Below are 12,721 nucleotides of genomic sequence, written 5' to 3' on the forward strand. Positions count from 1 at the left end.
AAAAATTAAATAGGATGTTCTGATACCACTCTAGAAAATTAGATGTTTGATACTACAAAAGACAATTTTTTCTCAAGACACAAATTTTGGTGGTTTACTCCAAAAAGGCAAAAAGTAGTTAACATTCCAAACCGCGAGCGAAATCCTATACTGTTCTGTTCTAAGTAGACAGACACTAGAAAGTAATCGAAAAGCGTAACGCTTCTTTTTCAACCTCACATTGATTCATTCATTCATTCCCAATAAAAAAAACGAAGAATGGCACAAGTTGCAGTTGCAACCTTCAAATTCAACAACTCATTTTACAAACCCATTCACCATTTTCGCACCCCCTCTTTCTCCTCTGTACCTCCCACCTTCAGCATCAAAAACTTTCCCAATATCACATACCCATGTCTTTCTCATCATTCCCTCTTCAACCTTCCTTCACCTTCTCTCACTCTATGCAACAACAACAACAACAAGTCTGGTATGTTACTCCTTTGTGTTGGTTGAGGCATTTTCTCGAACACCTTGCTTGCGTGTTGTGCAAGACTCAAAAAAATAACTTTAGTCGTTTATTTGATATCTGATTATTATTTTGGATTGTTTGTTTGGTTGGCTAGATATGATATCGCAGTTGGAAGTGGCGAAACCGGAGCTGAACAAGAGGGAACCGGTGAAACGAGTTAATGGGATATTCTGGATCATACTTCTTAACATTGGTATATTCGTTGCCGACCATTTCTTTCAGGTACATTGCATATACACGACCTTGTTTCATTATTCAGCCTAGTAAATAACATTTGATATTTGTTCATGCTTGTTTATGGGATTTTTCCTGTTTACATATGCCACACCACATATGTATAATTATAATTTGAGTGAATTGTCTTATTACCTTTGAAATTGTAGGGGTTGGATTATTTAATCTTTGAAATTAACGAAATTGCATGAAATTAAAAATCCTCGATTGATTTGTCAGTTAATGAAATTAAAAATCCTTGATTGCATTAGTCCGTTTACAACAATTTCAGACACAGCTGACCTAAAAGGACTAATGTGATCAAGGATTTTCAATTATGGTTTATTTTAGAATTTTGTTAACTCCAAGAACTATATCGTTCAGTTCTTATAATTTTAGGGACTCAAGTTGTCATTCACTGTTATTCAGTACCGACGCTTCTAATTGAATGCATGTCTGACATCGATATGACACAGACACATGGTTAATTTCAATCAATTCCATTTTTTTGTATTATTACCGGTGTATACGTTTCAATGTCTTGTCTAGTGTCTGTGTTTGTATTAGTGCTTCCTAGTTTAGACCATCCAAGTAACCCTAATTCTTCTAGACTCACTTTTGAACTATGATAATTGCCTACAAAATTCAATTATTTCAAAATCAATACATGGAAGTCTAAATCAAGCTAACCCTAGTATGAACTCAGAAATGCTTTTGTTCCCATTTCTGGATTTCTTTATGATGAATGGTTTTCCGTCATTTCTTCTATAGGTTGGTGGCATCAAGGCATTGTACTTATTTCACAGCAGGCCTGATTGGTTCCAGTTTCTCACAGCAACATTTTGTCATGCTAATTGGTGAGTTCACTCTTCTTTCATTTCAATTTTATGTGATTGTGTTTGTTATATCGTGTTTTTATTTATTTAAGAATTTGCATTCCACGGGAACAAGATCGCATGCTTTTATCCATTTTCTATTTCTGGGTTTGTGAACTATTTTCTCATTGTCTCAATCTATAATCTGACTAATGCTCTAACTTGTACAGGAAACATCTTTCTAGCAACCTTTTCTTCTTATACATATTTGGTAAGGCTGTGATACGGTCACTCTTCTTTCTGGGATGTGACTTGTCATCAGATTGAAGCATGAACGTTTGTTATTTCGTTGCTTTCGCAACAGGAAAGCTTGTTGAAGAAGAGGGAGGAAGCTTTGCTTTGTGGCTTTCTTACATTCTTACTGGTGTTGGAGCAAACCTTGTTTCCTGGCTGATTTTACCGAGAAACACTGTCTCAGTTGGAGCTTCTGGTGCTGTTTTTGGGTTATTTACTATCAGCGTCCTTGTAAAGGTACATGGAATTGTATTCAGAAAATTTATTGTTCTTTTGTTTCCAGTTTGTTTTTCCAAGTTCTTACACTTTGGTTGAACTTGATCTAGATGTCATGGGATTGGAGGAAGATCCTTGAAGTGCTTATATTGGGTCAGTTTGTTGTAGAGAAGGTGAGCATAAGCAACACTTTTTTTTCTTTTCTCTTTTTTCCGTTTTGCTCTGTAAAACAACTCTAAATGATTGCAGAACTTTGCAAAAGTTACTATAATGAAAATATCATGATTTGCATCTCTTAAAGATATATATTGAAATTCTGATCCTGTAAATTTCACGAGTGTGCTTTGGCTGTAAAAGTGTAATTATAATTATTTTTTATAATCTTGCAGTCATAATCATTGAATTAAAACTCAATGATTGAGACTGCGATAAAATACATGCAGGTGTATAACAAACTACAAAACAGTTAGAACTTTGAGCTTAACTGTTGATTTTTTCAGTTAATGGTCATAAGTTATAACTTTGCACACAAATTAACCTCTAAAGTGCACCCTTCACATGTGTCAAATATGTAACATTATGTTTTTTGTTTTTGTATGTTTGTCTAGTATCATGACGTGTCTTGCTTGACTCATGCTGCGAATGGCTTGCAATATATCTCTTTCATTTTTATACTGATCACTTAATCTAATGATTTACTTGTTTGAAGAGATAAAAAAGCTCATGTTTCGGTCTTGTTATTTGGGGGGTATGCTTGAACAACTAGGAGCATCAGAGTGTCATTTATAATTGATCTGTTATTTGCGAGTGTAATAGGTCATGGAAGCAGCTCAAGCTTCAACATCTTTACCAGGAACCTTTCGTGGAGGCTACGCATTGCAAAATGTCAACCATATTGCACACCTTTCTGGTGCTCTTGTTGGTGTGCTCTTGGTTTGGCTTCTTAGCAAAGTTCCTTCTGATTCTTCAGACCGATAATCCACTCTGAAATGGATAAATGATCGCAACTATTTACGGAAGAGAATGATGCTGCTTATATAAATTTTATACCATGTAATTGTATATTTAACAACGAGATGTAATCATCTGAGATGAGGTTCATTTGTGCAACTACATGTAAATGTAGATGTAATATTTTGTAGAAATAGCATTTACTCATCCCAACCAACATACAGGTAGATAATGTGGTCCATTTGACAAAAGTTTCATATCCGAGTGTTGTTTATGGAAAAACATTAGTCGGATGATTTCAACCTCTTAAATGAATTTTGCATCTCAAGATTAGTCATCTCGCTTTTAGCAGGAAATCTTCTGGGGCAAGTTCTCTGATCCGGGGCAATTTCAAAGAGCAAATTGTGTCTTAATCAATTATAAAAGCAACAATAATTTGATTGATATAATTCATATGCTTTAACTTATCTATTGTGATTATATCTTTTGTACTTATCACCACTGGAAAAGTACAACCGGCTTATTATTTGAATACTCATCTCTATCCTGGGTTTTCAGATGTCAAGAAGTTGAACCCCAAGGGGGATGCGATTCTATTTTTGCAAGTTCAAGTTTTTAGTAGTTTCCTTAGAGTGATGTACATGTAATTTATAAATGCTCAATAAACTTAGAGACTTTCTTTACCTTGAACTGTGTCATCCCTTTTTTATACAAGATACAAATTTCAACAATTTATGAAAATAGTTCTGCGGATAGATCATAATCAAATAAAATTAAGGTCTGTCTATTTGATTGGAAAAGAACTTAGGAAAATAATTATTATTTTAAACTTTAGTTGATTGGTTCAATTTTTAGAGAGGAGAATTATAAAGTGACCTTAAACATCAAATTGTAAGAAAAGTCAATTTACACTTTTCCTCCATTGAACAAAATACAACATTGTGGCTTCTCTTCCTCCTACTTGAACCAAACACAACATTCATAAGATTGATCTCCTTTCCTCATGTGTTATCAATGGCGGACGACAGAATGTACCATTGTGGCCTATGGCGACCCCATGCCAGGACCCCTTTTACAAATTGCCCGAGGCGGTTGGCCAAAAACATGCAACACCATGGCCAGCATTTAACAACTTTATTCTACTCCCTCGATTAAAATATCTCGCCTCCCCCATTGGTTGAACCAAACATACCATAATGTTACCGAAAAGAGTAACATTTTTCATTTCACAATTATGTATTCTATGGTTAATAGCTAAGAAACTTAAAAGGAAGATGGCTTAATGGAATATTATGCACTATGTAGAAAAAGTTTCATTCTATGTTTTTCACCTAAATATTTAAGCTATATATAGAATCAGAAGGAATGGATGGCCAAGGGAGGTGAATCTTGATTCATCCAACAAAGAATAAAGTTAAAACCAATCTCAGTAGTTAATGGATTTTAGTATATCCATGTTTTATTCAAGTAATTTCTTGGTTAGCGAGGAAAGAAAAACAGTAACGTAACAACTAGAGATATTAAAAGTTGCAAAGAATAGAATACAAGTCCTTTCCCTTTTTTATTACACGAAAATGTAAGGAGTAATAAGGTGAACAAAAAATTAAAAGTTTTTGTTGGTTACTCCAAAAGTGATTCCACACTTCACCTCTCAAACCCTTTTAGTTTAAGAATACTGGTGTGCAGGAATTTGTAAGTTGGTATGTACCACGCTGACCTTGAAACCGTTTATGACACATGACGGAAAATCCTTCAACAAATCTACAGGTACGAGAATGACACTTGAATTTTGTCGAGATCAATGTAGTCACCAAATCAGCATCTCTTGGGAGCCTACTATTTCTTCTAGCTCCCAAAGCTGTGCCTTTTTTATCAGTGGAACCTACAGATGATGGGAGGCACTGTAAGAGACTGCTTAAAGGAGCAATATGTGGCTTTTGGTAAATTCTCTCAGAGGTTGTAGCTACGTTTCCATCTTCATCTATTGAATTGATCCTTTGTTTGGCTCTTGAAATACTCCGTAATCTAATAGCTTCTTCTGTTAATCCAGCAAAGCGCCAAGCTTTTGAAACAAGCAAGAATGTGGACTTCTTAGGGTGAACATGAAACTCTTCCATTAATTGGAGTATTTCTTCTGATTTCCATGGCTGATCTGCTTTTGCATATCCCCAAATAAGGGCCTCAAAAGTCCTCAAATTTGGAGAAACCCCTAATTCGCACATCTTGTCAAAGATCTTGATAGCATTGTCCATTCTGCCAGAACTGCCCCATCCACTTATGACATTTGTAAATGTAACAACATTTGGACGGACACCGGACTCAATCATGTCGCCTAGCAGTTCTTCGGCTTTCTCTGTTTCCATTGATCTCACATAACCTTTAACAAGAATACTATAAGCATGCACATCTGGCTTTACACCAGATTGCAACATGTTGTCGAAAATTTGCTTGCATTTATCCTGGAATCCAGCTTGGCTCCATGCATTCATTATAGTGCTGTATGTTACCACATCTGGTTGGATTTGAAATTCTTTCATCAATCTCAAAACCTATATACAGAAGGATTTTCACCATAAGTTACAAGGTGGAACACATACATTTCAGAAATAAAACTAAATAAACTGCTATTCACTATGCTGAGCAAACCAAAGGAGTGGTGACTTGGTTTTTTCCTTCTTGAGCAAAAGTATTAGAAAACTGCATGACATTTGGCACACTAATTTGACAAACACTTAACTAGAATAAGAAGATTCAAAAACCAAAGGCATTGAGCAATAAATCCAAATTATTTAACATACTTTAGATGGTTAAAAAAATGACAAACCAAATCACATGATTCTAAAATTGTTAAATCAAGAAGCATCGTGACAAGACTAAGAAGATGGAAACATGTTTATAATTGGAAATATGTATAATAAGCTTGCAAGTGGTAAATTCTAGGAAAGTCCTACATATAGAGTACTACTTTACCATTTTCTTTCACTGTCGCTTTATATGCTTTACTGAATATTTATAATAATATGAATGTCAAGAGGTTATGAATTAAAAAGGTTCCATTGATCCTATGTTGAATCCATCTAAAACTACAATCAATACTACGACGGACCTTTTGTTCATTAACAGATCCAGAGCAAGTTTAACAAGAAAAAAGTTTAAGCATAGGTTCAAGATTACCTCATCAACACCATCTCTATCCATCCTATCCACAAAACCATTAATGAGGACATTAAACACAAGAAGATTAGGCTTAAACCCCAAATCCTTTATTCTGTAAACGAACTGTAGGGCTTCCTTAATTTGACCTTCTTTGTAATATCCATTTACGATGACGGTAAAAGTTCTCTCATTTGGTTCCAAACCTTTCCTCTGCATCTCTAAAATCATTGCTTCAGCCTCAGCAGTTTCACTATTAAGAACATAACCGATTGCCATTGTGTTGAAAGTTACAGAATCAGGTAGCATTCCAGAAGCAGGCATCTTACACACAATGTTCCATGCCTCAGACATGTTCCCCGATTGACACAATGCTTTGATAAGCATATTGTATGTCTGAAGATCGGGTTTCGAATTTCCATCAGTTAACATAAGGTCTAGCAACTTCATTGCTTCACCAGACTTACCTACAATACCATAGCCTTTTATCAAGTTGCTATAAGTGCCAGTGGAAGGTCTGAATCCACTTTCTTTCATCTTCTGAACAGTTTTTTTTGCATCTTCCATGTTCCCGGATTCAGCAAATGCATTTATAACAGCATTGTAAAATATTGAGTTAGTCTTCATTTGTTTTTCTTCCACTTGCGAGACAAGGGAATGTATAGATTTGAAGCACTTCTGCATGGTCAAAGCATGTAACAAAGACGTGTATGTTATTAAAGATGGCTGATGCCCTTCTTCAATCAACTTTTTGAAAATCACATTAGCTGCCTGTGGTTTTCCACATACAATCAGAATATTCAATAATTTTGTTCTTGAGCATACAACTCCACAAGTCTTTTTACAAATGCAGAAAGTGCAGGTGAGTTTACTTCCTGAATATTCATCCTTCGCAATTCTATTCATTTGATTCTTGCTGTAAGAATGACTCCCCTATCAAATTACATGCCAAAGGACATTCAGCTTTAAGCAGTGCAAACTTTCCCAGAACTTCAAGGAGACTAGATTTAGATAGATTTTATATAACAATAGGCATACAATGCAATTAATAAAAAAAAAGCAAATGTTAAGGTCTAGCTTCAGTTGTTAAAACAGATGGAATTATCAGGGTATCCAATTGTTATCAGCAAGTAATGATTTCCAAAGGATATAAAGAATTAAATAACATCATAAGATTTTTTCATCATATATGAGGTCAGTAACTTTGCATCCATTTTCTAAAGCCAAATCATCGCAAAAGCCTAAAATGTTTAGAAATTTTTAATTCAAACATAACAATAATGATTAGTTGAATATCCAATAAAATAGATTGAATATGTACACTAAGCAGGGTCTGTAATGTTAAAGAAAATGGCAATACTGCAATAGTATGATACAGCAACAACAACCGAGCCTTATCCCACTAAGTGGGGTCGGCTACATACATGGATGAAACTCCGCCATAACGTTCTATCATATATCATGTCCCTATCCAACTCACTAATCTCTAGATCCTTCTTAATAGTTTCTCGTATAGATTTTTTAGGTCTTCCTCTGCCTCTAGTGATTTGACTAATCTTCATCTGGTAAACTCTCCTTACTACATAATCTTCATGTTATCTCTCTACATGCCTAAACCACCTAAGCCGAATTTCTAGTTTCAACCATCTTTCTACGATAGGAGCTACCCCAACTCTCAAATAATGTCATTTTTAATTCTATCATGTCTAGTCTTACGAGACTTCTAATGTAACATCCTCATATATCTTTTTATGAACAAAAATCAGTGAAGCAGTAAAATAAAAGCACTAATATGATCATTGATTCATTATCATAAGTTCATATTAAAGTACCTTGCCAGTTACTAATTGAAATGACCCTTTTCCTCTCTCCATGTTGGCATTTCCTGATTGATTTCTTCTGCTAGTTCCAGAAACAGTATCATCATTCTCAGGTTTCACCATATTCTTCCTCAATTGCTTAACTATGAAACAAACCAATGAAAGATTGAGTATATTAGTAGAAAGTTAAACACGAATACAATTTTCTGATGTTATAATTCAAAACATGGTTCATATTGCATAATTTAAAATTGGATAAAATGAACCATTGAAAAAAGAAACAGAACGCATAACTAAAATATCAATCCAAAAACCTTTGATAACTCCAGAGAGTGCTGAAAATGCAGAGTGAGTGAAGTTTAAGAATGGATGGCGTGGTAATATATCCGGAGAAAGAAAACAAAATAGAAAAAGATAAGGAGTCAAATGAAAAGGTTCAAGTTTCAAATATCACTCTTTTTTTTCTTTTCTTTTTTGTTAATTTTGAATATGCGTCCTTGAAAAAAAAAAATATAGATTATTTTTACTAAATCACTCAAGTCCTTCTGGGTTGTGGTTCAAACTCCAGCCACCACAAAAAAAAAACCGTAATTAAGATCTTTGACTTTGATAGACGCCTCAAAATATTCTTATGACTTAAGAATTTTGAAGGTGCTCTAAAACTAATTTTCAAGTCAATGGTGAAACATTTAATTTATTTTTTTTATCATAGTTAGGCTACCTTTTAAATGAACGATTTTAAAATTTAAACTCATATATATATATATATATATATATATTTTTTTTTACATGGACTACCTTATAAATTAATGACTCAAAAAATCAAACTTGAATTCTTTTTCGAGAAAGAGTCAAATTATCAACTCTTCCAAAATCATCTTAATTTGAAAAATAGTTTTTACTGTGTGAAGAAGTGAATCATCACCTTTTTAATGTCCTTCAAAAAAAAATATACCTTTCAATTTGACATGTTAAGGGTTCTTTTTAATCACTTATTCTAAGAAAATGATTTTTTTATAAGATAGTTTCATTGAAATATTTTATAACTAAGTTCAATAATTTTTTTATAAAATACTTTCATTTAAATCTTCTTCATAGGTTAAACTCTTACTCTTCAGCACTTCACTGATATACTAAAGTATCTCATTTTTTGTCACCACTCCTTGCATCATAGACATACCTAAAGCTGAACGTAAAATTGGACAGATCAATGTGGTTTTAAATGAAGTTCATATGTTAGCATGTTGTGGTGTGTTTAGATTTCTCTTAAACAAGTTGTTTTAATGTTAATATCTGAAGCTTATTTTGGTCACTTAAGTTTTATTGTTAGCCTTTTGAGCTTGGAAGTGATAAAGATGAAAACTGGTTGATTTAATTTGGATTAAGTCATTATGCTTGGAAAATATAATGATGTTAAATGTCTTTGAATATATTTGAAGTACACATAAAAGGCTTGTACTAAGTAATGTTGCATGATTTGATTAGAAGCATGAACCTCCAAAGAATAATAGTCCTACGATGATTGTGTTGAAAAACCCCTACGACAAAATGATATCAAGATGGCATTAAATCATGTTGCAGCGTCCTAAGCGCATTGTAAACAGATTTTATAACTAAGTTGTACCCTATATTATTTCTTGCATATTTCAAATAAATTTTACTTTTAACTAGCAACCAAAAATGTTGATCTTTATTCAAATATTTAGAAATATTTTGAACTTAGTGTTAAGAGTTCCACACCGGATAGGACATGGCCTGACAATGTGTTTATACGTGGGGACAATCCTCACCTCACAAGCTGGTTTTGTGAGATTGTGTTAGGCCCAACTACGTTTTCTAAGACTTAGCCACATCAATTCTTGTAGGATCATGTTTGCACTTAAAAAATAATTATTCTATTAACCAACATCGACATATACGCAATTGGACTTTAGGTGAGAAAACCCAGACAGTGGCAAGTTAGGCGAATGTTGAAACAACCGAACGAGATAAGTTGATTCTTTATCAAGTCCACTAGTTGAGTATGCGAGTCATATGAACCTCAGACTTAGTCAAGCCTAAGTGGGTATGAACAATGATTCTCAAAACCTACATTTCATGTTTGTAGCACTACTTAAAAATAATTATTCTATTAACCAACATCGATAGATATGCAATTGGACTTTATGTGAGAAAACCCAGTCAGTGGCAAGTTAGGCGAATGTTGAAACAACCGAACGAGATAAGTTGATTCTTTATCAAGTCCACTAGTTGAGTATGCGAGTCATATGAACCTCAGACTTAGTCAAGCCTAAGTGGGTATGAACAATGATTCTCAAAACCTACATTTCATGTTTGTAGCACTACTTAAAAATAATTATTCTATTAACCAACATCGATAGATATGCAATTGGACTTTATGTGAGAAAACCCAGTCAGTGGCAAGTTAGGCGAATGTTGAAACAACCGAACGAGATAAGTTGATTCTTTATCAAGTCCACTAGTTGAGTATGCGAGTCATATGAACCTCAGACTTAGTCAAGCCTAAGTGGGTATGAACAATGATTCTCAAAACCTACATTTCATGTTTGTAGCACTACTAACCACAATGAAGGATTAGGGAAGAAGCACTTCCGTGATGGATCTGCACACCAAGGATTGTGTCAATGCACCATACTAGGAAGAGGGAATTCATAGCCTAACATGGGGTGCCGCCATCCCCTCAACAAGGTAAACTCACACACACTACCCGCGAAATCAATCGAACAAAGACTCGACATTGTAGGTAACATTGGCTAGTATGCATATTTTTTTGCTATAAATACTCAGTTTTATACTGTAATTATACACATCCAATCAAACAAACAATGTTATTTTGTATTTTTTTTATCTCTTTATCTTTTTGGCTATTTTTTTTATGCATTTCTTAACATAGCTAAAAAATCCAAAAACAATTGAACTTTTAACGTTCTACTGGAGAAGTTAGGGAATCCTCAACTAAGAGAAAGAGTTCCTCCCTCGATGTTAATCACTTGAAGAAAATCTAATCACAATTGAGGACATTAGTGAAACTTTAGTTAAATTCTCAATCCATGATCAAATTTTGCACGCCCAATGGAACAATACAACTTTTATCGTTGAAAAATCCAGTTCTTAAGTCAAGACTACGTTTGGCGTATGCACCAATAGTGCATGGTACTTTGAACAAAGTTAAACCTCAAGTTGCACATGTACATATGGCGAGGTTGTCACCTAGGGCATGCCACAAGTTCCGCCTCATGCCAACACTATGTAGGTAAACAACATGTCTTATGTCGGAGGATACGCCTACGGCCCAATACCAAGAATACAATGTCTAACTCTTGATTATCCAATATGTAGCATCTATGAGTGAATTATTCACATGCACTAAATAATACGGTAACTTACCTGTCAAGACTTGATGTATCTATACCACCCTCTGTAGGTTTGAGAACACCTAGGCTATAAGTGACTTATATTGATGAACATCCATGGATCATGAATCCACTTCATCAGTATAACATTTCATTGGTTCTGAAAAATTCAATGGAGAAACAATGGTAATTTGAACTAAGAGCAGTTGTATCAGATTTTTTCATCTCAAGTTCAGACTCAACCATGCTTCTAACCCCACTGGCGCCAGCCAATTGCAGTCGAGGTAAGACCTACATGACCACAAAAATTGGATAAAATAGGTCACATATATGGAGGGAATTCTCAGAATCAGGCAACTTTTTCTCCATAATAGTTGAGAAATTTATGATAACCATTGTAAAAGATAAAGCAACAAGGTTTGATGCAACCATGACTCATCGGCTCAACAACATTTCTACTTATCACATGGAACGTGTATTTTGGTTCAAGCATCACATAATTAAAAAGAAAAGGTAACAAGAGTCACACTAAGGTGTGGATTCCAAAAGATTGAACATATATTCATTAGAGGATAGCCACGAGCCCAGCCATCTAGCCAATTCTACAACAAGAGAAAAAAAAAATAAAGTTGCCCATAAATCTTTCTTTAAAATCTACAAAAGTAACATCTTTTGATGTTATTGCATCTTCTCTAGGGCTTAGCTAGAACTGAAGAACCCCATAAGGAAGGGGATTCACTCAAGATAAGGATCTAGGGAATAACGTTCTTGCTCCAAAAGGTAAGCTTGCGAGATCCTCCCAAGCTAGGACTTGTTCTTCCTTCCAAGAACTCTCCAAATTCCACATCATGAGACTTTTTCTTTTATCCTGAAGAAAGAAAACAAAAATATTGGTAGCCAAGAAAGTCAGGAAAAACCAATAGGGTTGACGACTTATCTCGATAGAAGTTGGAATATAAGGCCTCGTCCCCTCCCCATATTGAAGTTTTATTTTGATTGGTGAAATGGGGCTTACTGGGAAGTACTTTTCAGCAAAAGGAGGCATGTTGTACTCACTATAAAGTTTAAAAAATGTAGGAGGAGCGAGACTCATATTTGATCAGAGGAATCAAGGGTACAAAGTTCACCTTGCTGGATCACCTGATTTAAAATAGAGTGATAAATCATCAAAAATGAAGTTTTATGAGGTAGATAGAAAAAGTAAAAGATTTCATCAAGGAATTCAATCGAAAAAATTGAAAGATGGCTAATGATGAAAGTTTACTAGCTGAGGAAATTTTACTTGAGAGTTCAGTTTTACTTTATAAAATAATGATGACACTGTTCACACGTAACTCATGATATTTGTGTTGCATCATCTCATCCCTAAAGGAC

At 34.4% G+C, this 12,721-nt stretch overlaps 2 protein-coding genes across 2 annotated transcripts; one reads left to right on the top strand and one right to left on the bottom strand.

Annotated features, from left to right (window-relative positions):
* Positions 1–3,364, top strand: LOC11423171 (rhomboid-like protein 11, chloroplastic). The gene is made up of 7 exons (XM_003588488.4): positions 1–469; positions 606–733; positions 1,496–1,581; positions 1,770–1,810; positions 1,904–2,070; positions 2,160–2,222; positions 2,866–3,364. The coding sequence occupies exons 1-7, from the start codon at positions 259–261 to the stop codon at positions 3,025–3,027; spliced, it is 858 nt and encodes a 285-aa protein (XP_003588536.2). The 5' UTR covers positions 1–258; the 3' UTR covers positions 3,028–3,364.
* Positions 3,365–4,426: 1,062 nt separating this feature from the next.
* Positions 4,427–8,419, bottom strand: LOC11425664 (pentatricopeptide repeat-containing protein At5g25630). The gene is made up of 4 exons (XM_003588489.4): positions 8,288–8,419; positions 7,986–8,116; positions 6,175–7,086; positions 4,427–5,549 (listed from the first exon to the last, which is right to left on the bottom strand). Exons 2-4 carry the CDS (start codon positions 8,094–8,096, stop codon positions 4,662–4,664), a joined length of 1,911 nt encoding a protein of 636 aa, XP_003588537.2. The 5' UTR covers positions 8,097–8,116; positions 8,288–8,419; the 3' UTR covers positions 4,427–4,661.
* Between the last annotated feature and the right edge of the window lie 4,302 nt (positions 8,420–12,721).

This window comes from Medicago truncatula, chromosome 1, assembly GCF_003473485.1.
Source record: "Medicago truncatula cultivar Jemalong A17 chromosome 1, MtrunA17r5.0-ANR, whole genome shotgun sequence".
In the NCBI taxonomy this organism is placed as follows: Eukaryota; Viridiplantae; Streptophyta; class Magnoliopsida; order Fabales; family Fabaceae; genus Medicago; species Medicago truncatula.

Coding starts and splice junctions, on each gene's coding strand:
- LOC11423171 (XM_003588488.4), top strand. CDS start 259: ATGGCACAAGTTGCAGTTGCAACCTTCAAATTCAACAACTCATTTTAC. Junction 734..1,495: donor TTGCCGACCATTTCTTTCAG/GTACATTGCATA, acceptor TTTCTTCTATAG/GTTGGTGGCATCAAGGCATT. Junction 2,071..2,159: donor CTATCAGCGTCCTTGTAAAG/GTACATGGAATT, acceptor AACTTGATCTAG/ATGTCATGGGATTGGAGGAA.
- LOC11425664 (XM_003588489.4), bottom strand. CDS start 8,096: ATGGTGAAACCTGAGAATGATGATACTGTTTCTGGAACTAGCAGAAGA. Junction 7,087..7,985: donor TTCAATTAGTAACTGGCAAG/GTACTTTAATAT, acceptor GTAATTTGATAG/GGGAGTCATTCTTACAGCAA. Junction 5,550..6,174: donor ATAGAGATGGTGTTGATGAG/GTAATCTTGAAC, acceptor TTCTGTATATAG/GTTTTGAGATTGATGAAAGA.